Source organism: Larus michahellis, chromosome 18 (genome assembly GCF_964199755.1).
Source record: "Larus michahellis chromosome 18, bLarMic1.1, whole genome shotgun sequence".
NCBI classification, from domain to species: Eukaryota; Metazoa; Chordata; class Aves; order Charadriiformes; family Laridae; genus Larus; species Larus michahellis.
The window spans coordinates 6,225,271-6,252,261 of record NC_133913.1 but is presented as its reverse complement, the minus strand read 5'-3'; the positions used below and the strand labels follow the sequence as shown (position 1 = coordinate 6,252,261).

Sequence of the window (26,991 nt, the reverse complement as noted above, 5' to 3'; positions counted from 1 at the left end):
ACCAGCCCAGCTCCCTCCGTTTCTCCTGGCACACCACAGCCTCTTGACCCCCGACCATCATGGTCACATCTCTTGGACACTGTTCACATATCCCTGTTCACTTGTGGACCTAAAACTGGATGCAGAGTTCCCAATACAGCGTCACCAACACCAAGAAGAATGGACAATAATTTCCCCTGATGTGCTGACCCCACACTGACTTGGTCCAGTAGGTGGTTTGCCTTGTTGATGTTGAGAGCAACCATTGATCTGGGTTCAGACTGGACAAGTTCAGCCATTTCACTGTTAGAAACTATGAGTGAACCTTGTACTAGGAAACAAATGTCCTCAAAAATCTTCACATCATTTAATCAAGAGTTTAAAAGAACATTTTAGTGGTGCGAGGTTAGGGCTCTGTGGAGCAGGGAAGATCTTGTTGGTGATGTGCTGGAGAAGCTGCACTGAGCATTGCTCAGCACGGCCAGGTGGAGGGTACCACAATCTTCTTGGGTAGGGTCAGATCAGCATGGAAACCTGATGGTTTTGGAGACCTGTGGATCAGGAATGGTTGTGGGATCAGAAACAGCAGTAAATGTGAGGGTTTTTAATCCTGGAAGAGCTGAATCATTTTCACCACAGTGATGAAGAACTCTTTGCAGCTGGACACCTTTGGCTTCTTTTCTGCTCTTGTTCTTCTCCTTCTCAACCCCAAAACTCATTGAATCTTTGAGCAAGAGCTCAACCACTCTCTGCACCTGCTCTGATTGATTACAGGCCATCACGTCCTTCTGTACCCGCCAGAGAGGGGCTCCCTGGGGTGCTGTGCATCATGGAGGTCAGTGAACTCCCTCTGTGCCTCTTTCAGCAGCTTCAGAGCACAGGGCTTCCTACAACACCTTTTGTTCAGGCCAGACCAAGGGGGACTGGTTCATCATCCCTGCCCAGGGCAGGGGGGTTGGAACTAGATGATCTTTAAGGTCCCTTCCAACCCAAACGATTCTGTGATTCTGTGATCATATCCAGGAGCCACATAGGACAGTGGTCACCAAGGGTCAAGTCCCAGATTTGGAGGTGATCTAGATGGAGATTATGGAGTGGCAGTAAGTCAGTTCCTCCTACTGAAGATAGCTCCTTAGCCTGAGAGAGGGAAAATGAATGTGAACAAAAGTCCTAACCTCATAGGTAGAGCAGACCAGGCTTCAGTGGGGAAAACACCTGCTTCCCAAAGCCTGCATGCTTGGAAGCAACTTTAGAAGCAGATGGTCCTGCCCCACATTTACTGTCCCACCACAAGGACATCATCCTCAGACACCAAAGTTTTCATCTCCTTGGCAGAGGTGGGATTCAGCCAGGCATTCTCCTGCAGAAGCTGGTGAATCATGGCATAGACAAGTGTACCCTTTGCTGGGTTAAAAACTGGCTGGATGGCCATGCCCAGAGAGTTGTGATCAATGGGGTGAAATCCTCTTGGTGGCCGGTCACCAGTGGTGTCCCTCAGGGCTCAGTTTTGGGGCCAGTTTTGTTTAATTTCTTTATCGATGATCTGGATGAGGGGATTGAGTGCACCCTCAGTAAGTTTGCAGATGACACCAAACTAGGTGGGAGTGTTGATCTGCGTGAGGGTAGGAAGGCTCTACAGAGGGACCTGGACAGGCTGGATCGATGGGCCAAGGCCAACCGTATGAGGGTTAATAAGGCCAAGTGCCGGGTCCTGCATTTCGGTCACAACAACCCACAGCAACGCTACAGGCTTGGCGAAGAGTGGCTGGAAAGCTGCCCAGCAGAAAAGGACCTGGGGGTGCTGATGGATGGCCAGCTTAACATGAGCCAGCAGTGTGCCCAGGTGGCCAAGAAGGCCAACAGCATTCCGGCTTGTATCAGGAATAGCGTGGCCAGCAGGAGCAGGGAAGTGATGGTGCCTCTGCACTGGGCACTGGTGAGGCCTCACCTCGAGTGCTGTGTTCAGTTCTGGGCCCCTCTGTACAAGAGGGACATTGAGGTGCTGGAGCGTGTCCAGAGGAGAGCTACCAGGCTGGTGAGGGCTCTGGAGACCAGGGCATATGAGGAGAGGCTGAGGGAGCTGGGCATGTTTAGCTTGGAGAAGAGGAGGCTGAGGGGAGACCTCATTGCCCTCTACAACTCCCTGAAAGGAGGGTGGAGAGAGGTGGGTGTTGGCCTCTTCTCTCAAGTGAATAATGACAGGACCAGAGGAAATGGTCTGAAGCTGCGGCAGGGGAGGTTTAGGTTAGATATTAGGAAGAATTACTTTACTGAAAGAGTGGCCAGGCACTGGAAGAGCCTGCCCAGGGAGATGGTGGAGTCACCATCCCTAGAGGTGTTTAAGAAGCGTCTAGATGTGGCACTTCAGGGCATGCTCTAGTGGCAGAGATTGTAGGGGGTTTTTTTGTGTGTGTATGGTTGGACTCGATGATCTCAAAGGTCCTTTCCAACCATGAAGATTCTATGATTCTATGTGCCCATGTGCTCATCCCAACCCAAATGTGCTCAATGGAAGAGGATCCTGTGGCTGCTCAACACACGTGGGCTCAGCCCGGTGCCGGTGCGGGCACCCTGTGACCGCCCGTGAGAATCAGTCCAGCAGACAGAATCCAGGGATTAGCACCTTCCTACCATCTGAGTAGCAGCAGACATTATCTGCAAAATTCAGGCATTTGAGATGGTAAATATGACACAGATTATTTGGTAGGTCAGTGGGAGATTGAAGAAAACACGTTTGGGGTTTAGACGTTGAATAAACTGACCACACCATCCATGTGTATCTCCTGTTTTCAGCTAAGGAACCATCTCGTGATACAAACCCCGAATGAATGTTTGGATTTTGAGTGATGCATCTCCCCTACACCTCTCTATGGCCCTAAGATTAATTAAAACTGCAGAATTTGGGTGCACTTTGTAAGGGGAATGAGGGAAACCATGTCCCACTGACAACAGTGACTTTTTTTTTAGAGTGGAGGAAGAAGATAAAACACAAACAGGATGGTCCTCTGCAGGAGGGATGCTCTCTTGTTACTAGGTGTCCACTGGCAATTTTTTTTAATGGTTGAAATCCCAGAATGAGAAATACATAAAATGATGCTTAATATACCCCTGGGTGTAAACACCCACGGAGGCCCACCCGCACTGAGCAGGGCAAGCTCCTCCCCAGCTCCTTCCTCCCAGCCAACGCTCCTCTTCATGCTTCCTCGAGCGTCATCCTGGCTTCTTGCTTCTCTGGCTTTCCCTTTTTGCCATATCACTGCACCCATTAACCTCCTTCCCTCTCATGTCTCCCTGGGATTAAATGCTCAGAGTTTACGGTAATCCAGCCTCTGCCAGTCCATCTGCAGGGCGAGCTTCTTCCCGCCTTCTCCGCCACCCATCCACTCGCCGGCACTTCATTTTCCTGCCGCAGTGTCTCTGCCAGACTCACCACCCTGCTTCAGTGCCCAGTTAGCAATAATCTGGGACGAGGCTTGTTGAGCCCTTACGAACCGGCTGGGGACCCCCATCTTGGGGACCTCGGGAGATACTGGCCCCTCTGCTCCCGGGGGGCAGCCCTGGACCTGGCACCGGCATCGGGAATTGAGGCCATGGGGCTGAGATCCACCATTCAACTTTGAGTGGTCAACGCAGGGCCTTTGGGAGGACCTCCCTCCTTCATTTTTCCGGCAGATTTGAGGAGCAAACAATTTAGCGAGGACTTTCCAGGTGGCCACACGACCACTGCCGGCAGCTGCAAATCCCCTGGCTGGGGAGCGCAGGGCGCTCGCTCTCCCCAGACTTTGCCTGTCTGCCATCAAACCCAGTATTCAGCCCCCTTCAGCCAGGCAGACCCCACCTCTGGTCAGAGGAATCGCGCGCTCTATCTCTCTTCAGAGGCTGCTGCCTGCCCGGTCCTGCTCTTTTCTTGTCTGCTTGAACCGCCCATCTCAGGTGACCTTGAGGCAATTTCTGTGGCACAAGTGCTGCTGACAACCGCTCTGTCCCATCCATTAAGGCACTGCTGCACTCCCCAAGAAGTGGCAGTAGCTCCCAGGACCCAGAGCAGGGCGAAGAGTTTGTTTGTCCCCCTCTGTCTCCACCAGCAGATCACAGGGGCTTCCGCCGGTGTCCTGCAGCCCAGGCTTTCCCAGCTCCAGCTTCCCATCAAACATAACATCAGCAGACGAGAGTCACCGCTTCACCGTGGGATCTGACAGTTCTTCATACTTAGCAGGACCTGATCCCACCACCTCTTGCAGAAGATATTTCATTATTTTGACACTGTTTCCAAGGATGGGGAGGATGGAAACCTTCTCAGGAGTGAATTCAGGGTGGATCCGCTGCTGCAGACCTGAGCACCAACTTGCTCACGTGCTGCACACAGCAGGACTCACGGTGAGCTGCCAGAGGGCTTGCAATTCCTTTTTGAGTGAAATAGTCATCCTTTGCCCCACTTTGAGAGGCCCTTAAACCATCGCGTCTAACAAGGGCTTTATTGAGCTTTGCTGCCTCCTTACCTGCAGTACAGTCGAGCGGTAGGTCACAGGGAAATGAGATTATCCCTCCAGAATAACCAGACCGTTTGGTATCCAGCTAACATGAAAAAAATCCTTGTTTACAAAGAACAACTTCCCCTGTGTGCAGATATGAGGCTTTTTATTTGACTTAATGTAGATATAGCCCGGGATGTGTTTCAATAACTACTTCAACGTCAGTGTTGGTTGGAGGCTAAAGTAAAACGACGCTAGTCCCTCCCTGTAATCCCTCAGACCCTAAGCAGCCCCCTCTTTAGCATTTCTCTGTAGCATTCATTATTTAGCAATACCCGAGAAATCATCATTCTGATATCTCAAAATAAAAGCACAAGCCTTCATGGCACCTCTCCCTTCACCTGGGGTTATAGGCAGGGTCCGCGCTCTCCAACCCTCATACACACATCGGAGGATCATTTCATTGAGTGCTTTCTCCTTGTTTGCTTCTGGAAATAATCAACATTTCTCAACCTGGTCTGGTGGGAGGTGCCCCTGCCCAGGGCAGGGGGGTTGGAACTAGATGATCTTTAAGGTCCCTTCCAACCCGACCCATTCCGTGATCCTATGATTTCTCTTCAAAAGGAGCAGGTTGCCAAATTTCTAACCATCTGGTGCTACGTGCCCTGGAACAATGCAGGCTGACCACCCTTGGGCTTTGCACGATCCTCCCATGGGGCACTGCCCCACCACTGGCAACATCTCTCTGTCCTGCGGTGCTCGGAGGAAGGATTAAGCCCTCCTCGAAGAGGCTGCTGGAAGGAGGGCTCTGCAGCCGTAGGTGGGACACGGCTCATAGAGGGAGGCGCCGCTGGGTTGAGTGGACAATACACAAAAATACTTGAAATACCCTGAGCCGTACCCTGGGAGAGCTCTCAGAGGGATGCGTAACCCTAAGCAGCCACAGCTCTGGGAGTGATTCCCAGGTGAACTTTTGCCTTTGTGAAGGTTTCAGAAAGGCTTCTAGCCCTTAGGTGTGACTAAATTAAAAGAGAATCTTAACTGGACGGAATGTGGCCTTGTGGGCTGCTGAATTTTGTACGGACCATGCAATTCGTGCACACTATTTAATGAGGTAATTTTCAAACACACCAACTGGGAAAAAATCTTTCTTGTTCCAGACAGAGGTCACATCGCAGTGGTGTGTAAAGCCTACAGAGACTTTCCGGGTCAGTAACACATCAAACCCTACATCCGCGCTCATGCCCACGGGACTCGCCCTTGTCCGGGGGATCAGCCTCTAACGCTCAGGCGTTGAACCTCTTTTTTTAAAAAAAAAAAAAAAATAAGTTCCCATCTGTTTTGCAGAGCCCGCCAGTGATTGCAAAGTTCGGTGGAGTCTGTGGGACCGGGGATATCTCATACCAGGGACGCAAGTGCCCACTCTACAGAAAAGCTCAAGAAACGTACAGCAGAGATTAAATAGTGGGTGATTTATGAGCAAAGGAATGGGATTCATTAAAGCTATCCCGTTCCCTGGTGATCTGCGATGTTCCTTATTTGAATTCTGTCATCTTTTTGTCTGTTCTCCATATTCCGTCAAGACCTGGCATTTCTCAGGCTCGTATGTGCATATATATTGCATGCTTTGACTTGCAAAAATTTCCCTCCTGCTGCTCTTGATCTTCAGAGAAACCCAAGAATTTGTGTCTTACCCTGTTCACAAAGGGCTGCAGTCAGCAAATTACGAGTACTGAGAGATATGAATATTACACCAGATATAACACCCCCTCAAAGGCCAGGCAGCAGAACAGAGTCAGCAGCTGGAGGCACTTGTTTGCGTACGAGGACACGGCTGTCAGGGGTGGGGTGAGATTTGTGATCCCGGAGATTAAAATGAACGTCTGCCACTTGGTAAAAACACTTCGAGCATTGCGTTAGGCTGAGCCAGAGAGTTCAAAATGTACCGTAACAAAAAGAACAGGGTCTGGCTCTCCTGAAAGGTTTGCCCTCATCGTGCACCTCCGCTTGCAGTGATTTTGCACAGCCCTTTCCTTACCTGAGCAGCAGGTGCGTGAGGATGCCTCTGCCAGGGACAGATCGGTGGGAGGTGGGAAGGGCTGATACAGCACTGAATAAAAAGCAGCAGCATGAAAACGCCTGGCTCCCAACGTGCATTTCAATGTGTCACCCCTGGGCAGCTGAGCGCTGTAAAACAGTGGGATGCCAGCCCGGACAACTGTCCGTCTTAAGCAGAACATGGCCCAGAAATGGAAAATGCCAAATATGTCTAAAAATAGTACAATAAAAACCCTCCAGGCAGAGAAAGGCTTTCTCCCAGGCAGATCTGAGCTGTGACCTGGCTTCCTCCTGCTGGTGCACAGCTTGCCCGGTGCGTTATAAGTATTTCAGGGATCAATACGGGGCATCGACAAGGTGTCAGAGGGCACGGGCAGGACGGATGTTCGCCTTGTGACGTTACGCTGCAGTGCCCTGAGCTGCTGCGGGAGGAAATATCTGGGTTTAAAAGAGCCTCGTTTCTACCAAGGAGCCCTCAAGGAGCTCCACCAGCCGTGGCTCTCAGGGCATTTAGGAAGAGCAGTTGTTATTTAATGGATGCTGAGACGAAGGGAGAAGGCGACGGTGTCGTGGCCCCCCGGCACCCGCATGGCAGAGCCCTGGAAGGAGCTTTGCACAGCTCTGCTCTGTCTGCGGGCAGGAGGGAGCCAAAGGAAGGCTGAGTCCGTGAGCACAGGGTCCTTACAACCTACCTCTCCCACGGGCACGGCAGTCGCTGTGACCTCCCTCCATCCCTGGAGTCACCACCACCAGCAGCATCCTCCGGGCAATGCTCCCGGCCATGTATTTCTGCACAGATCTCCAGGCGTGCTGGGGGCTCCAGGGATGAAAATACAAGTTCTTTATAACAATTTTGTCAAGGGAAACGGCACAGAGGATCCCTACGGCATGTCTACATTTACGTGGGAGATCCCGCAGGAGAGGCAAGGAAGAGCTGCAATGCAGGGAGTGTCCAGCTCCATGGCACGAGACGTTCCGTTGGAGCCATGCAGCTCTACACCCAGAGCTTTCCTGCCCAGCTGGTGGTGTCCTCGGTATAGTGGGAAAAAAGGAAAATTGCTCTTCATCCATCTGCTTTTGGCTGCTGAGTTAGAAAACACTCCCTCAGCAACACACCCCTGAATTTTTCTCCCTGCATTTCAAGTAAAAAGTCACAGCAAGCACAGATGTGCCCCACTTGGGAGCTCATTGGAGGTTGTAGCACACTCCTCACACAAATGTCAATATTTTCCAGGGATGAGGCAGGAAAAAAAGAGGTTCCTGCCCATCCAACTGGGCTTACAGAATTCATTAAAGATGGCAACAGGTTTATAGGATTGCAGAAGAAAGAGAAAGGGCAACCACACCAGATTGTTTGCCAGGTAGCTGGTCCCCTCCTGGCACTCTGCTTTCATAGAATCATAGAATTATAGAATGGTTTGGGTTGGAAAGGACCTAAAAGCCCACCCAGTGCCACCCCCTGCCCTGGGCAGGGACACCTCCCACCAGCCCAGGTTGCTCCAAGCCCCGTCCAACCTGGCCTTGAACCCCTCCAGGGATGGGGCAGCCACAGCTTCTCTGGGCAACCTGGGCCAGGGGCTCACCACCCTCACAGCAAAGGATTTCCTCCTCAGATCTCATCTCAATCTCCCCTCTTCCAGTTTAAAACCCTTCCCCCTCGTCCCATGGCTCCCCTCCCTGATCCAGAGTCCCTCCCCAGCTTTCCCGGAGCCCCTTTAGGGACTGGAAGGGGCTCCAAGGTCTCCGCGGAGCCTTCTCTTCCCCAGGCTGAACCCCCCCAGCTCTCTCAGCCTGTCCCCACAGCAGAGGGGCTCCAGCCCTCCCAGCATCTCCGGGGCCTCCTCTGGCCCCGCTCCAACACCTCCGTGTCCTTCTGCTGTTGGTGCCCCAGAGCTGGCGGCAGCGCTCCAGGGGGTTCTCACGGAGCGGAGCAGAGGGGCTGAAACTGGAACGTGAGACACGTGTGAGCAAACCCTTTGGGTCAGCCCTCCCCGTGCCCTGCACACAGAGCAGAGGGTGGACAAACCTCTTTCCAAGAAGTTCCTTTCTTGCCAGACAGCAGCCAAACAGGGCGTCACCCCCAGCGAAGCTTTCGATCCCCTCGCTCCACAGGGAGAGAGACTCCCCAAGGTTTGTCTCCGGCTGGTAAAACCCCGCTGGGACGGGCAGCCTGTGCCGCCCTGTGCAGTGCTCGGAGCAACGCAGCCCGCAGTCTCCCGCCGAGAGGGAAGAAGAAGTGTCCCAGCTGCTTTTGCTCTCGCTGGCAGGAAACCTTTCTCAGTGTTCGCCCTAAAAACTTCTCATATGTTTTGGCACAGCTTTAATCTGGCCAAATCCTGCTAGTTTCAACCACTACTACGTCTAATTTCTGTTGACGCCGCGTGTCTTTCCAACCAGTGGCCCAAACAGAAGATGAGTTTGCCGGCCATCTCTGCCGGGAGGATGAAGTTGAGAGGGTGGGCACAGCACCCTCCACGCCGAGGCAATGCGAAGACACGAGTCACCTCTTCAAGGATGCGCCCACCGGGAATTGCAGGAAGAGGATCCGCACAAGACCATTGACTCCCGGGGCTTCGAAAGCTCGTCCCAGACCAACGGGAACCACGGAGAGTCAACTGGAGAGTGCTGGGTCCACGGCTCTGCTACGTCTAGCACTATCGGATGGGAACAAAAGGAGTCACTGGCCTGACAGACAGTGTCGGGACTCCTGAGAGATTTAAGGGATTAAGCAGAGAAAGAGAAAGGGGATTTCCCATGTGTTTGCCATAGGCACTCATGCTCCTTGTGTCGTGCGCTGCACTCACACACACGCACACAAAAGTGTACGTTTGTGCACACATCCGTCTGCTCACACTCGTACGCGCGGCGCTGAAGGGGAGTCTCCCAGCCCAGCAGAGCTGTCTGGCTCTTACGGCTCCTGCCCTTGGGCGCGCAAAACGTCTGGGCTGCGAGTCGATGCTGGGAAAATGCGTCTATCGCCTTCCGCGGGTGAAGCTGGGGCGGCGGAGCAGGGGTACGAAACGGCTGTTTCCCTTGGGCGCGGTGGGAGCTAGAGAAATGTAGGCTCAGGCAGCGAGGATGGACATCAGCATTGGAAGAAAGACAGGGAAGTGTGGGGTCTGTCGCTCCTGCAATTGCCAGCCTTGGAATTACGGTTTGTGCTTTAAAAACTGTCCACGTCCTCCATCTACCCCAAATTCCCCCTGTGATACTCCCTCTCCTCACGTATTTGCTTCCTCCCCGTGAGCTCTTGTGATTTCTGCGTTAGAGCCACACAGAGCCAAGATGTGCCCCTGGGATCTCCGATCTGGGTTTCAAATAGGATTTGTTTCATCTCCACATCTCGGCCTCGATGTAGAGAAATCTTCGGTCCGTGGGACCCAGGAGGTCAGGGCAAAGCTGCAGCACCTTGGCCACAGCGCCCTGCCCTGTGTGCCCTCCCAGGGCTTCTGGGGAGGTGGGGATGATGGGCCAAGAGGAATGAGATGGTTTATATCTGTCTAAGAAGGATCAGCAGTGGGGAGAACACAAGTGCATTGACATGAAAACAAAAATGAAAATTAGGTGACGACCGGAGAGAAGGTGCTCTCAGTAATCATCATCAAGGCAAATTAAAAGCAGACACTTAGGAATGATGGAGACCTTGCAAAGAGGAAGAAAAGGAAAAAGTGGGTAATCTCGGAACAGGTCATCAAAAGCAGGTGGATTCCTGTATGTGGGTAAGCAACTTCACCAGCTGGGTGTGTGACCTGGACAACCAAGAAGCGCCTCCACCTTCTCCAGGGGCCTCTATCACACAATAGATCGCAACTCCAACCTCAAAACAGACTGCACACCTCCAGTCCAGCCTTCTAGGCAGGGAAGTCTGTCATGAGATGGCTCAGGAGTTTAAAGAAGGGATTTGGCCAAGTCTGTGGTTGAATGGGAGGATGGGTCCTCCCAGGAGTTCCCCAGAACTTTGTGGGAATTCCCAGCTCTGACTCCTTCAAGGCCATTTCTGCAGGTTCCCTGAGGGATTGAGCTACTCATCCAGATGAAAAAATTGGGCCAGGTTTTACACCGGTGAGCTACAGCAGAATTAACCCGTGTGCCATGGTGTAGAGCTCATGGCCAGCACACCGGGCCAAGGCTGCACCACCATGGCTGTGAGAAACTGCTGCGAGAAACTGCTGCTGCCGGCAGGCCCTTGTAAACTCTGACACTGAATAAGAACTTCACGTCCACCACTGTGCAAACCCGCGCAGGAGATAGCGTCTCGCAGCGTGCTATCCCCCAGAGACTGGAGTCTGTCTACGAGAGTGGGTGTCTGGAGAAACGCAACGTGCTCTCCTGCCTCTTCCCCACGTTGCCAGCCTTGCTGGATGGAGAATGAAGTCAATGTTGTTCACAACTGAAGTTGACCGGTCTTCCCAGCAGTGCTGAGATCCCCCGTCAGACTGCACTCGGTGGGAGCTGGAGGCACAAGGCAGCTCTGGGAACCAGCCCTGGTGCGCTGCCCGTTGCGCTGTGTTGCCTCCCAACCATATCTGGTTGCCCCTCTTCTGTGTGTCCCATGCAAGGGTGTGGGAGATGGAGTCAAAACATCGCATGCTGTGCTACGGTCCTGAAGTCTCGGGCAGCTGCCCCACTGCTGGGCAGGTGGGCAGAGAGTTGCAGGAGAAACAGGGCCGAGAGATGGTTGAGCAGGGAGCTGTGGCAGAAGACAGCGCTGGAGCAGGGATTAGAGGCATGTGCTTCCCAGCCAGGGTGGGAGTCGGATCTTCCCGCTCAGTGTTTTCAGCAGAGACGTCTCTCCTGAGCAGGTACCCTGGGATTCCCTTTACATCCTAAAATCATTAGTACGTGACTAATTGAACCAACTGGTGTCAGCTCAGCATCCAGCCTGAGACCCCAGGCTGGATGATCAGTTCAGGACAAGGACAGGCAACCATAGGTCTCATAAAGCGGTGGCATCTCCGTCCTTGGAGGTTTTCAAATTGGAGAAGAACAAGGCCACCTAATCTAATGTGGAAGTTGGAGCTCTCCTGAGCAGGTGGTTGGACTAAAGACCTCCTGAGGTCTCTTCCAACCCGAATTAACTAAGGACTACAAAATGATTGACTGATTAGCTCACACACAATCTCCAGGTGTGGGCAGGTGAGTTAGGGAAAAACACAACAAAACTGGGAGAAGTGGTTGATATCCCAGATGTTGAGCTGCCATTTGAGGGCACCTCTAAAGGCTGGGCAATGGGCAGACAGGCGCATCTCACAGTTCAACCAAGGGACCTGGGGAGAAATAACTCGGGGAGAAATAACCCCATGCACCCGTAAAGGCTGGGGGGCCACCAGCTACAAAGCAGCAACAGAAAAAGACCGGGGGGTGCTTGTGGGCAAAAATTTGAACATGAAGCAGCAATGTGCCACTGCAGCAAAGAAGGCGAACAGGGCTGCACGAGGAAAAGCATTGCCAGCAGGTAGAGAGAGGACATCCTTCCTCTCTAGTTAGCACTGGTAAGACCTCACCTCGATCCCTGTGTCCAGCTGCCGACTCCCTGGTACAAGAGAAATATGGACATACTAAGTCAAAGTTCTTTAGTATTTGCCTCTGCTGGTATCTGCACTATGAGGTTTCTGCACTGGAAGAAATTGGGTTCCTCACACCCGCTCTGTTGCAGAACCGGCTGCTCATTCACAGATTTGGCACGTGTTCTGGAGGGACACTGCAGGATGGTCTGGATCCCAGGCAAGGCAGCAGCTGTAGGTCTGTCCCTGTTTGTGTACAATAGCAGGTATCTCAGTTAAGCAAATGCGCGCCTTCACCCTTCAGTGACAATTATTGTCCAAATAAGGAATTTGACCCACATATTTAATGCTGGGCAGGTCCTTGGACCAGTAGGAAAAGGTCCTCTCAGATCTGCCCTCCATGCACCTTTGCCATGCACCAGCACATCTGCCCGACTCGTGGCTGCAGCTAGAGGCTGATGTCCATCAGGGTCATAGAATCACAGAATTGTCAGGATTGGAAGGGACCTTAAAGATCATCTAGCTCCAACCCCCCCTGCCATGGGCAGGGACACCTCCCACCAGACCAGGTTGCTCAGAGCCCCGTCCAGCCTGGCCTTAAAAACTTCCAGGGATGGGGCTTCCACCACCTCTCTGGGCAACCCGTTCCAGTGTCTCACCACCCTCATGGTGAAGAACTTCTTCCTAACGTCCAGTCTGAATCGACCCATCTCTAGTTTTAATCCATTCCCTCTAGTCCTACCATTACCCGACATCCTAAAAAGTCCCTCCCCAGCTTTCTTGTAGCCCCCTTAAGATACTGGTAGAGCCACTAGAAGGTCTCCTCGGAGCCTTCTTTTCTCCAGACTGAACAACCCCATCTCGCTCAGTCTGTCCTCATAGGAGAGGTGCTCCAGGCCTCCAGGGTGGAACCGTGGTGGTTCAGTCTCTGCTGGGACCACCTGCAGAAGTGTCAAGACAGCCTGGGACGTGTGGCATTGACGTGCCTGACCCCAGAGCAGCCCCTCTCCAGTAAATCACGATCCCTCTGCTGATGAACTTAGCATTGGACAGGACACTTCCCACTTTGGCCACAGTTCAAAAGCTCTCACATCAGTGTCTCCTGACAGCTGAGACACACCAGGGTATTTCCCAGCCTCCAGGTGTTGCTCCCCTGGATACAGCTCCTTGCAGGTCCTTTGTCAGATCCACCAGCCCCATGGGGATGTCTCAGACACTTGGGAGCACACTGACCGGCTGCAGGTGCCTCCATGCAAGGAGCTGAGTCCTTCCCTCTGGGCCCACAAAGGACCAGAGTGTCTTCAGGTGTGAAAGCTCGTCAGTAGGAAGTCTCTTGTTTTCTTAAAAAATCCCTGCTTTTCAGTACTTTGTCTCCCTGAATGATCGGTTCGCCTCGGCTCATCAAATTCCCCCTGGGGATGGTGGTGGGGGCAGGACCATTCGTGCCAGCTGGTTTCCCAACCCTCACGCCGTCCTCTGTCCCTTGCAGGTCCCTTGCACTCGGTCAGCAGTACAGCTCCCTGGGGTCCCAGCCCATCCTCTGCGGCTCCATCCCCGGCCTCGTCCCCAAGCAGCTCCGCTTCTGCCGCAACTACATTGAGATCATGCCCAGCGTGGCCGAGGGGGTGAAGTTGGGCATCCAGGAGTGCCAGCACCAGTTCCGGGGACGCCGTTGGAACTGCACCACCATCGACGACAGCCTGGCCATCTTTGGGCCGGTCCTGGACAAAGGTAGAGAGCGAAGCCGGGGGGTTGTGGGGGAACACGTTTGCCAGGGTGGGTAGAGCTGTCACATCTTGGCTTTGGGACATGCCGTGAATGTCCTACTGGGAACACACTGGGGAAAGGGTCTGATGTCCTAGCTTTCAACCCTAATTTCTCCAGTTTCTTTTTTCTAATTTTTTTTTGGTGCGTTACACTGAACAGGGTAATAAGGGAAGGGTCTGTTCCCATTCCAGGAGCTCTCACTAGGGCCAGGTAGGATAAAGAACAGGAAGGGGAAGGTCTAGCCCCATCCATGCTCACACGTTCTGGAATCGTGGGCTCCATGCGTCCTGCCCAGGGTGTGCAGCGCTTCCAAACAACAGGGTCCAGCAGACCCAGGGGAAAAGCCAAGAAGAGGGGTCGTGGTCAGGTTCCTTGGGGTCAAGGCAGGTCCTTCGAAGCGTGCACTGTCTACCCCAGGAGGCCAGTGGGCAGAAGTTTCCCCACCAGTGAGAAGCCGTGGTTGAGATCCATGGTCCTGACCAGGCTTACTTGGTATTTCAACATATCTTTTCACAGATGAGCCCAAACTGGTCAGGGCTAGGAACAAAAAGAGAGGGAATAAATGTATTTTCCCTCTCCTCTCTCCAAATACACGTGCTTGCTCGTCTTCATCCCATCCTCCTGGAAGGCCACCTTTCTAGACCCGCTGGCACAGACCGGGCAGACTGGAAGCACGTTGATGAGGTGTGATAAAGTTGGGATTCCCAATGAGGTCACAGCCTGGGCACGACACTGAGAAAAGTGAGATGTTGGGCCCCAAAACAGCTGGAGACCTGTACCACCAGCCTGCGGCCAAATACGGCCTGAAAGGAGGGTGATGGCTATCTTGGGTGGCAGATCACCTACCCCACGTCTCAGATGGCCAGTTAGCAAACCAAGACCTGAGATTAAAAAGAAGCATTCCCACGAAACTGAACCACTCGGTGGATAAAAATCTCCCCTTCTCTCCATCCCATCCCAAGAAATTAATCTTTCCAGTGACACTTTGGAAACGGGAATCTTATGGTACAGCCTTTAGGAAACTGGAGAAATTAGGGTTGAAAGCTAGGACGTTTCCCAATAGTCTCCTGGAGCGTGCATGTCTCCTGGCGAACCTCTCTCACAGAGCCGTAATATTCTGCATATAAACAGTTCATGATACTTTTTTCAAGCTTCAGCCTTCCGACACTGGTACAGTTTCCTGCAACATCCGTGGTGTATTTCGGTGGAAATGACTCATTTGGGTCAAAGTGTGATTCTCTGCAGAAATCAAAGGGTTGTAAAGTCATACAATAGGGACTAGTGCTAATAGGGACCATGAGATTCAGTTCCCCTCTGTGCTGCCAGGATGTGTTTTGGGGTAATTTTTGTTGTATTTACTATCAAATAAGTTGTCACCAAGGGTTGCCGCGCTATAACTTGCTGCCCAATAAAAGCAGGTCCTAAACTTCAGCACTTACAAGATAAGAAAGTTTTAATTTTTCCTAAAAACTATCATAAAAAAAAATCATAAAAATTTTAAACACGTTTTGAAAGAGCTGTTACAGCATGCAGGCACATGAAAATCTCTCGCCACCATTCCTGTCAGCGTGAAAGCACTTAAAAATTGGATTTGAACCATCCTCCCCGTAATGAGCGAACTGAACTTTGAATTTGCAAAGAGTATTTTAAGATTCTTTCGGCTGCGGGGACTAGAGCACAACCTCATGTGCGGACATGCCTCAACATTTCCGCGCGCTCCAAGCTGACAAAGTAAAATATCACCCGTAGCTCTGAAACCCGCCTGACAGATGGAGAAAAATTATCGAGCACATTTGTTATACAGCTTTCCTGACCAAACCCTGACGCACCAACAGTCTCCTAGACAGCGCTGCCAGGCAATTAGCTTGAAAAATGTATTTATTCGGGTGTCTCGCTAACCTGTAAGTAGAACAGTTAAAAATAAACAGCATCATCTGCAAATAACGATACATCAAAGTCCAACCCATTGGATTGTGGTTATTATTTACATTTTTTAAATGTGCTAATGTCTTTTCACTGCTACCTTGAAAATGAACGAGCGGAGACGGGATGGGACTCATTTCATCCGGGAGCGGCACCAGGAAAGCCTTTGCGATTCCCGGAGCTGGCAGCATGAGTAGTGGCGGAGAAAAACGTCACCTTTTCAGCCACTGCTCTCTCGGCTGGAGGAAGAGATAACGTTGGCAATTAAACGGCTTTTGTCCTGCCCTGAGAGATCTCGTTAGCTGTGATGAACCTGGGGACCAGCACAGCTCGTCACTGACGAGGGTGGGATAGGGTTGCCGGACTCTTCCATTGCCTTCAAGCATCGCGTTCTCCCAGGCTGTTGTCCCGTCTATCCCTGGATGCAGCAAGAACAGAAACCAAGAGTTTTGAGCCCATAACTTGGAACTGAGACCTGCGATCCGTGATTTTTTACAGATCGCGGGTGTTTCATCTGGATGAGCCCTGAGCAGGGGCCGTGTTCTCTTCTTGTTGACTTCCAGGACGCCGGGAGGGATGTAACCCCACAAACTAAGAATCATTAATTAACGGCAAGACTGAGGCGAAGACGACAACCACCACTGCTGTTTGCACTGTGCATTAGGCCAAGAGGCATTAAATACTAAGCCCAAAATAGCCAGTATTTAAGCTACGGTAACTACCTGGATGAACTCACCGCTAAGTATCAAAGAGCAACATTTAGCTTAATCTCATCTACTGCTCCCTTAGGTAGATTGACGCTATTTTGGAAAAAATACTTCAAAGGCGTAGCTCTCACAACAATGGGATGGAAAATCATTTCTAATACAGCCTGAACAGAAATTGAGGATAATTTCATTTTAAAGGCACTGCAAAAAAATGCTAATCATGAAGCAACCATTCAAGGAGAGCTTAGTCCGAAGAGCAATGTGCTGTGGGAAAACGACGGAGCCGTTGGGGGGTGGTTTGGCTGCGCAGACCCTCCTGTGGCACACAGGTTCGAGCCATTTTCGGATGCTCCTTCTGGGCACATCATCCAGGCTTCCAGCATTGGTGGCAGCGCGGGAGCACAGGACATCCCCCATGGAAACAGCCCCAGGGATTCCTGCCCTTCCCACGGCCTCCCATCACATCCCCATCTCACTTCTCTTCCCAGCTTCACCCTACGACTCCGATCTCTCCTTTCGCAGTCCCTCAGAATCACAGAATCACAGAACGCGTTGGGTGGGAAGGGACCTCTAAAGGCCATCTAGTCCAACCCCCTGCAGTGAGCAGGGACATCTTCAACTAGATCAGGTCGCTCAGAGCCTCATCCAGCCTGGCCTTGAATGTCTCCAGGGATGGGGCCTCCACCCCCTCTCTGGGCAACCTGGGCCAGTGTCTCACCACCCTCAGTGGAAAGAACTTCTTCCTAATGGCTGATCTAACCCTGCCCTGCTCTAGTTTAAACCATTGCCCCCCGGCCTATGGCTACATGCCCTTGCAAACAGCCCCCCCCCAGCTTTCCTGGAGCCCCTTTAGGGACTGGAAGGGGCTCCAAGGTCTCCCCGGAGCCTTCTCTTCTCCAGGCTGAACAATCCCAGCACTCTCAGCCTGTCCTCACAGCAGACGGGCTCCAGCCCTCGGATCATCTTCGTGGCCTCCTCTGGCCTCGCTCCAACAGGTCCATGTCACGAGATCTTGCCCGGCTTTGAATCCGCAGCAAAGCAATAAACAGCAAATACAGCACGGCGAAACTCCCATTCGGGGCCGCTGAACGCCCACCCTGGCTATGGCTTTGGCCGGCCCCGTTTCCTCCCACGTCTCCCACTCGAAACTCAGACTCGCGAGGCTTTTGCCGTAGAACGCGTGGCAGCCGTAGCTGGCGATGCTTCTTTTTCCCAGGGCCACCGATCACCTCCCTGCCAGTTCTCTTTTGTGCGTGTCTTATTTTCTAACCTGGGCTGTAAAAAAAAAAAACAACAAAAAAACACACAACCAAAAAAACCCAAATAACCAACCCCAGCACATGGGGTAAGATCATGTTTTTACAAGCAAATTCTCCGAGATGATTTATACTGCAGGTGTGCAGTCTGGGACAAGGAGGGAAGAAGGAAGAAAAACCCGCTTTCCCCCCCTCTCTCTTCTCCCTCCCTCTTCTTTTTAAAATAAGGTCAGTTTTTATTAAAAGACAATCTCTCTCCCAGCCAAGTCCTGCTCCAGAGCCAAGGGTGAGCCAACAGCCGGGGGACTCGCTGCCACGCTGGGAGGGCGAGCCGTTGCCATTCTCCGGGTTAGTGATAAAGTCTGCGATTTTGGTTAAAGCGCAGAGCCCAGAAAGAGCTGGGTGCGAGCGCATGAGGCAGGAAGACCCCACAGGCATCTGGAGACCGACTCCTGGGATGGAGAAGAGGGACTGAGCCGCAGGCAGGACGGGATCTGCGGGAGTGAGTTTGGCAGGAGCCTCGGCGAGTTCATACATTTCATGGAGTCACAGAATCACAGACTGGTTTGGGTGGGAAGGGACCTTAAAGCCCACCCAGTGCCACCCCCTGCCCTGGGCAGGGACACCTCCCACCAGCCCAGGTTGCTCCAAGCCCCGGCCAACCTGGCCTTGAACCCCTCCAGGGATGGGGCAGCCACAGCTTCTCTGGGCACCCTGGGCCAGGGGCTCGCCACCCTCTTTTCATCTCGGGCGCCAGGAGAACAGCTCTTCCCCCGTGGCCACCCGTTCCTCCCTCTCCTTCTCCAGGAAGATGCCACCGGTTCTCCATGAGGATCCTCCTTGGCGCCGGTGGGGCTCAGGCCTCTCGGCGGCAGCGCCGGGGCAGCATGGCGCCGTGCACGGCTGCGGGGAGCGTGACGGCGGCGGGGCCAGGTGCAGAAAAGGCAGCTGGGCCCGGGCTGCCTTCGGGGGTCCTTGTGTGCTCGGCTAAGCCCCTGACACGAGCTGTGAAAAGGCAGACCCGCACCAAGATAACCCATGGCTTTTCTCAGCCATGACACTCGCAGTCATTTGCATCTAAACAGGGGTGTGTGGGATCAGGGGCCGTCTTGATATAAACTCAACAGCTTAAAGGGAGGGGGAGGGAAAGGAGAGAGGGAGAGAGAAAAATAAGCTTATACCGATGAGAAAGAGCTAAGCTTCCTCCCCTACTGTGAGGCAGGGCGAGCGATACCATCCCAGCGCCGCAGTCGTTTCAAATCGCTGCAGCATTCACACGCCCTTTAGCCATTCTGATCCGGTGGCGGGGGGCTGGGGAGAGCCATCAATAGGGATTTCCCAGCCGGGCTGGCGGGATTGGAGGGTGACGGCAGGACAGGGGAACATTGCCCCGTTGCTACGAGGTGCTCCTGGGGAATGCCAGTGCTCTGTGCCGTGGGTACGCTGGCCGGCGGAAACATTCTGCATTATGCTGGTAATACAGTGTGACACCGCGGGAACAATGGCAAATTGAGTGTCCCAGCAGGTAACGGGCCCGGCTGGGAGACAGTCGCAGTGGTGCACTGTCAAGGCGGCTCTAATCCTCCCTCGCCAGCCCCTCCCCTGGTTCTGGGAACGCTGCTCCCGCATTTCATCTCTGGGAAATTCTCCCGGCTCCTCGCCCAGACCCAGGGGAGAATTTCAAGGCCAGGCGTTTGTGTGCGCGGCTCGCTCCCCACCCCTGGCCCCGGCGTCGCGGGGAGAGCCCCCGGCCGGGCAGAGGCGGGGGGTGCCGGGGGCCAGCGGGGCGCAGCCCCCCCGGGCCGGCGAGCATCACCCCTCCGCGCGGCCGCGGCAGCCCCAGCTGGGCTCCCATCCCAGCGTCCCCACTCTGCGCAGGGACCTACGACACCCGCCGCCACTCTCCATCCCCTGCCCATCGCTTTTGCACCCCGCACCCCCAGGGGGGAAAGCGAAGGGACGTCAGCGGCTCGTGTCCTCCCCCTCTGCCCCCCGAGCTGTCCTGGTCCGAGGCCAGAAGGGCTCGCTGGCTCCTCTAATCTCATCTGCTTTAGATCACAGGCCACCCAAATAGCCTTTGTCAGGCTGAAACACTCCAGTTGGAGCAGTCACCTCCAACCTGCGGCCCACGGCCCCCAGTGCTCCCCATATAAGCGGTTGGTGATAGGTATCGAAGGAAAACCTCGGCAGGTAGAGGCTGGATCTCTGCCGGCGTGTCGGAGGTGGGAAGGGCAAGGAGGGAAGCATTTGACTTAAAAGCAAGCGGAATGAACAGCGCGGTCCCACCGGCGAAGACGGGACTGAGCAGCCCTGGTTCAGGATCACGTTTGGCATCCAGATCCCAGTTCCCCCCGCTGCAGCAGAGCAGAGATGTGCGTTTCCGCGGCTGGCACATACCCACCAGCTGCCCCTTGGATCGCCTGCAGGGGGGGAAATTCGCTCAGTTTGAGATGCCTGATTTTGGGAAGCTGGACCCCACCTCTGCGGAGAAGAGTGGGCCAAGGAGCAAGACCTGGTGCAGCGAGGACCTCCCTGGGCACGAGGCAAGAGCAGATGAGGGATGCACGGGGCAGCTGAGAAGACGGTTCGTGGCTCCTGCTCTGGAAGGAGGGGATGGTCTCCAGGGTCATCGTTGGTCCGAGCCAGCAGAAAATCTTGGCTTTGTCCTACAACCACTGACGATTGTCCTGATCATTTGGTCGACGAGGCAGCTGGGAACACCTCCTGCAGTGAAGCCAGGCCACCGTCCACCAGCGATGGCACCACAGACACCACGGCCCCCGACTACCTTCAGCACCCCCCCGTCTCCTGCCGTGAGGCTGGATTGACTCCAACATCTACTCTGGATTTAGAGACCTAGAGTCTCCATCTTTATAAGACGGCACGTAGGGTTAAAGCACTCCAGGGTCATCCACCAGGGGCTGTGCTTATGCGGACTGTGGCTGACTGGGAAGCATGGTTCAATGTCCCCTCTGTACAAGAGGGACATTGAGGTGCTGGAGCGTGTCCAGAGGAGAGCTACCAGGCTGGTGAGGGCTCTGGAGACCAGGGCATATGAGGAGAGGCTGAGGGAGCTGGGCATGTTTAGCTTGGAGAAGAGGAGGCTGAGGGGAGACCTCATTGCCCTCTACAACTCCCTGAAAGGAGGGTGGAGAGAGGTGGGTGTTGGCCTCTTCTCTCAAGTGAATAATGACAGGACCAGAGGAAATGGTCTGAAGCTGCAGCAGGGGAGGTTTAGGTTAGATATCAGGAGGAATTAATTTACTGAAAGAGTGGTCAGGCACTGGAACAGCCTGCCCAGGGAGGGGGTTGAGTCACCATCCCTAGAGGTGTTTAAGAAGCGTCTAGATGTGGCACCTCAGGGCATGCTCTAGTGGCAGAGATTGTAGGTTGGTTGTTTGTGGGGTTTTTTGGTGGGGTTTTTTTTGGGTGTTTTGGCTTTTTTTGGTTTTGGTGTGTGTATGGTTGGACTCGATGATCTCAAAGATCCTTTCCAACCATGAAGATTCTATGATTCTATGATTCAACCAAAAGGCGTCCCCAAGGATAAAGCTGACTGAGATATTGACTGTGCTTGAAAAAGCCTGCATTTGGTACAGCGTTATTGAAGTCAACGGCCAAACTCCCGTTGATTTCAAAATGAGTAAAAATAGTACAACGCTGAGGTAAAAAAATTCAAAACAAACCAAAACACAACAAAACAAACAAACAAAAAAAAGCCCAACCAGCCAACCAAGCAAGCAAAAAAAAAATCAAGAAAGACTTAAAAACATCCCAAGCAGAGCTCCGTAGCTGAGCAGCCGGGTCGCCACTGCAAGAACCCAGACACCAAGTCCAGGGACCGAAGTTCCCGTCACTGAGCTGAGCAGGGAACCACGCTGGGGACTTGCCAGTCTGTGTCCTAACGCGGGAGATCTCCCTGAGCCGTCCTGAGCTGCGGCGGGACGTGCTCTCCTGCAGCCCCCGTCAGTCCTCAGCTGGAAGGGAGCGTTTGCGTCCATTCATCCTCTGGAGAGAGGAATCAAGCCCAGGAGCAGATGCAGAGATGGGCAGCCAGGCTGCTGAGTGTTAACGGACAACATTTTATGGAAAGAATTAACAAATATGGCTCTTTGCACACAGTAAAACGGAAGTCTTGCTCTCTGCAAGCACCATGAAGTGAATACAGGGGCCATTAAAAGCTACTTGAAGATGGAAGCCAATGTGAGCACAGGAGCAAAGGATACGAATTGGCTGGGCTTTAGTCTGGGTTGAAAATTCAAAGCAGTCAGCCACGGTCCTGCCGGAAGAGCCACCAGAGAGAGCGCCAGCAAAACGAGCAGCTGAGTTCAGAGCATGTCACAGCTTCTACAATGGCCTCCTGAAGAGTAACCTACCCAGATTTGCAACGCAAGAAATACCCTTACAATCTGACAGTCTGCTGTCCACTTACGGACAGAGCACAAGACTCCCAAAACCATGACACTGAACTCACAGGCCCCACGGCAGGAAAATGCCACCATGCAAAGTGAACAAGGTCATCTCCTTTTGCATCCTCAAAAGCTAGGTCTAGGTCTTCTAGGTCATCTAGGTCTTCTCACAGCGCTGCTATTCAGCGCTTCTAATATCTCCGACGTTTCCTCTGGATGTAGCAGGCCAAGAAAATCTGTCTTGGTGGCTCCATGCCAGCGGCTGCTCTGGGTGTGCTATTCAGAACTGCCCCACGGTGCCATCTCACGGGTGCGCTTCAATGCTGGGCTTCGGTCATTTCCATCCAGAACAACCCACCCCGAGTAAGATGTTCTTTGTGTTTACGGCAACCACCGCTGAGCAAGGAAGGGCCACGACAATGCTCCGGCAGAGGGTACGGCAGCGTGCAGGGCTGCTGGAGAGGTTTTGGTTCATGATGAAGAACGGCAGCTCCCTGGCTTCGGGCACTCGAGGTGAGCTGGGAGGCTGAAGGCACAGTTCTGGTCTGGCTTCCCACCCTCCTGCTTGGTCTCGTTGTCCTTCTCAGACCCAGGTGACTATAACATCCAGCCAATGTAAACATCTTTATGGCTCCTGGTGGCTTCCCCATACCCACGTGCATTTTGGCTGCTGCTGTCCAAAGTGCAGGTCAGGGCCCCACGGAATAACCAGGGAAGGCAAGGGCCAAGGCCCTGCCACGGTCACAGGTGGAAGAGGTGATGTTCAGAGATGCTCCAGTTCAACAAACCCATTGCACCTTCATCTGCATGCGGATCTTCTGTTTTGTCCCCACCTCCTGGCCAGGTGTCTTTGTTCTGATGAAACATTTTTTCTCTCTTAGCACGGAGGATCCGCAGCTGCTCCGGTTCCCAGCTCCGAGTCCACCCAGGCATCCTGGGCAATTTATTTCACCCTTTCTTCAGCATTCAATGCTTTCAGGACTTTCTCCAGCTTTGCTCCTTTGGGCCTGCTGAAGTTCTTTCAGAGCAGCTGTGGAGCACACCAACACCCACAGAGTCAGGGAGGCTCGAGTCTCGTCTACTGTGATTTCCTCCAGGATTGTTCAGTAATTAAGGAGCAACTTCAAGGTTATCTTCACACCCTCGGCTGGTTTTACTCCACTGCTGCAAAGTCACACGTTGGTTAGTCTAGATGCAGTTAAGGGTCATTATGAGCTCTTAGGCTTCGTTCTGCCGTTGTCTGCCCTGTATCATCTGAACAGGAGCTTCTCCATCTCCCCTCGGGCTAACTCCGGGCATGGAGTCCCTCTCTGGGTTTCCAGACCAGGAATTACTCCAGTAACTCTCTCCTGAGGCCCCTCAAGCTCTTACTGATGTTTTGTGCAGCCATCGACACCCGTGTGGGACCAAATCCCGCACCTGTTGTATTTGGGGGAAATGCTTGTGACACCCAGAGCTGGGGTCACAAATCTCTCCCACCTACTCCTGCCTGCTTCTAGAGGTGGTGCCAGCAGCACCCAATTCAGAAAACGTTTATTACAAAATTAATAAAATAACTTCCTGCTTGTTCATGAGATTTAGATGATGCTGAAGGAGGTTGGGAAGGAAAACAAAAGTGTGGCGTTGACTGATAATCCCGTGGACTCTGTTTATTCCCAGCCACGCGAGAGTCCGCCTTTGTCCATGCCATCGCCTCGGCAGGGGTGGCCTTCGCCGTGACGCGCTCCTGTGCTGAGGGCACGTCCACGATCTGCGGCTGTGACTCCCACCACAAAGGACCTCCAGGAGATGGCTGGAAATGGGGGGGATGCAGCGAGGATGCCGACTTCGGCGTGCTGGTGTCCCGGGAATTCGCAGATGCCCGAGAGAACCGGCCAGACGCCCGCTCGGCCATGAACAGACACAACAACGAGGCCGGCAGGACGGTGAGTGGCCAGCGGGTCCAGAGCTGGTTGTCCATGCCAGCATGCATGGCCCAATTTGGCTCCTCCTGATGAAAATCAACCACAACAACCCCAGGCAGGAGCTTTCTAGGATTATTTTCCAGGGCACAGCATTTCCTCTGTCTCCAAACCGATGGGTGGGGATTAAGAAAAGCTAAAACACGCCTTGCTTCCAGAGCAAACGTAGAATCAGAGAATCACAGAATGGTCAGGGTGGGAAGGGCCCTCTGGAGATCATCCCCTCCAACCCCTGGCCAGAGCAGGGTCACCCAGAGCAGGTGGCACAGGAACGCGTCCAGGCGGGGTTGGAATGTCTCCAGAGACGGAGACTCCCCCACCTCTCTGGGCAGCCTGTGCCAGGGCTCTGCCACCCTCACAGGGAATGTTCTTCCTCATGTTGAGATGGAATTTCCCGTGTTCCAGCTTGTGCCCGTTACCCCTTGTCCTGTCCCCGGGCACCACTGAGAAGAGCCTGGCCCCATCCTCTTGCCACCAGCCCTGTAGCTCTTGCTGAGCATTGATGAGATCCCCTCTCAGCCTGCTCTTCTCCAGCTGAACAGCCCCAGGTCCCTCAGCCTTTCCCCAGTACAGAGATGCTCCATCCCCTCAGCATCTCCGTAGCCTCCACTGTCCCCTCTCCAGCAGTTCCCTGTCCTTGAACCAGGGAGCCCAGCACTGGCCGCAGTGCTCCAGCTGTGGCCTCCCCAGAGCAGAGCAGAGGGGGAGGATGAACCTCCCTCCACCTGCAGCCACGCTCTTTTGAATGCCCCCCAGGATGCCATTGGCCTTCTTGGCCACAAGGGCCCATTGCTGGCTTGTGGGCAACTTGTTGCCCACCAGGACTTCCAGGTCCCTCTCTGCAGAGCTGCTCTCCAGCAGGTCAGCCCCCAAGCTGTACCAGTGCAGGCGGTTATTCCTCCCCAGGTGCACAACCTCGCACTTGCCCTTTTTGAACTTCATGAGGTTCCTCTGGGCCCAGCTCTCCAGCCTGTCCAGGTCTCGCTGAATGGCAGCAGAACCTTCTGGTGCGTCACCCAACCCTCCCAGTTTTGTGTCATCAGCAAATTTGCCTTGATCTCCCAAGGCAGCGTGTAGAAACCCAACTCAACGGCCCAAGACCTCAGGTCAACAGCGAAGAGGACTTTCCTCCCAACTGCTCCTTCCTGCATGTTCCCCACTATAGCATTGTCCCACCTGGGGATTCGTTGGATTAGATGATGGCTGTCTGTACCCTCCAACCAAAATATTCTGTTCTCTTCTCGCTGTCCACAGGTCCCTGGGCCACCACCTGCTGTAGGTCATGTGCAAACCCAGCGCGCTTTAACCACGTTACCTTTCAAACAGTGCTTGAAGCAAACACTAGATATGGCTTTTCCGTGCCACCGCGGGCACAGGTGGAAGGGTAGAAGCTTGAACCTCTAACTTGTGTTAATGACTGACAGCTTCCTGTAAAAAAAGAAACACCAAACTCTAGTAATTTTAACAAAACCCAGTGATTATTTTGCTCCACACAGAGGAGGTTTCTGGGGAAGAGAGAACATCCTGTCCTGAGATTCACAATTTCATTTACCTCCTAGTGCGAACTGTCAGACTTGGGGCATAAAACGAAGGGTTGGTAGCAAAGCTGGGACACAGGGGTCGGTCTACATCCACGTGTGTCCGAGACATTCTCAACCCTCAACTTCTCTGGGCTCTGACTGTCCACACAGACACAACAGGGAGGACCCCACTGAAAGGATCGGACCTTGGGATTAGATTGGATTGGACTGGATGGGATTGGATAGATGATTAGAGCAGATGCCCATCTCACCATGCTTCTCTGGTGCGTCATCTCTGTCTGGAGATGCTTCTGCCACACACCCAAGGTCTCATGCACCACCCAGGCCAACGCTTCCCAGACCAAGCTCAGATCAGGTGTTTAGACCCAGGTAGCAAAGGCAGGTGATTGAAAGCAAATGCCGGGCACCGTAAGCTTCTGCTGACCACCTTGTTTTCTCTCCCTGGACAGACCATCCTGGATCACATGCACCTGAAGTGCAAGTGCCACGGTCTCTCGGGAAGCTGCGAGGTCAAGACCTGCTGGTGGGCCCAGCCTGATTTCCGGGCGATCGGTGACTACCTGAAGGATAAATATGACAGCGCCTCCGAGATGGTGGTCGAAAAGCACCGAGAATCTCGGGGATGGGTAGAAACTCTTAGGGCCAAGTACGCTCTTTTCAAGCCGCCGACGGAGCGGGATCTGGTCTACTATGAGAACTCCCCCAATTTTTGCGAGCCCAACCCAGAGACGGGCTCCTTTGGGACGAGGGACAGAACATGCAACGTCACCTCCCACGGGATCGACGGCTGCGACCTGCTGTGCTGTGGTCGTGGCCACAACACCAGGACTGAGAAAAGGAAGGAGAAGTGTCACTGCATCTTCCACTGGTGCTGCTACGTCAGCTGCCAGGAGTGCATACGCGTCTATGATGTCCACACCTGCAAGTAAACGTCGGTAGGTCTCCAACTGATGGGAGGCTGCTCCAGAGCAGGGCCAAGGGGTCCATCAACCCTGCAAGCAGCTCCCCCATGGTGGCCTCACGCTTCAGAGGATGGCATTAAAACAATCCCAGAGCCCTTGGTCAGGGCAGACAGCCTCCCACCAGCGCTGCAGGGAAGGTTCTCGGCATCTCACCCACGCAAGGCTCACCCAGGTCCAAGGCTCAACCTGGAGCTGCAGACATGTTACATCCCCAATTTGCTGACTTCTCTGGGGCTGTCTGGCACGGTGACTGTCTGGGAGAAGCAGACGGACAGCAGAGGTCCCAGCGAGGCTCAGCCACACCAGTCCATGTGCTGCTCACAGCCTGCAGAGAGCTTCCAGCTCTGTCCTCCTCCGGAGGCCTGGCCCACATAGATGCCAATATGGGGGGTTCAGGTGGAAATGAATTTTACACAGCGAAATCTGAGCAAATACGGGCTCCCCTGCCTGCT

General features: G+C 53.5%; 1 protein-coding gene across 1 annotated transcript in view; it reads left to right on the top strand.

The window, feature by feature from the left end:
- WNT3 (Wnt family member 3) overlaps positions 1-26,506 on the top strand; it is a 53,832-nt gene extending 27,326 nt beyond the window's left edge. Inside the window, exons 2-4 of the mRNA XM_074562275.1 lie at positions 13,503-13,744; positions 23,735-24,000; positions 26,027-26,506. Coding sequence (XP_074418376.1) covers positions 13,503-13,744; positions 23,735-24,000; positions 26,027-26,506 — 988 coding nt within the window. The remainder of the gene's footprint in view (positions 1-13,502; positions 13,745-23,734; positions 24,001-26,026) is intronic.
- Positions 26,507-26,991: the final 485 nt, after the last annotated feature.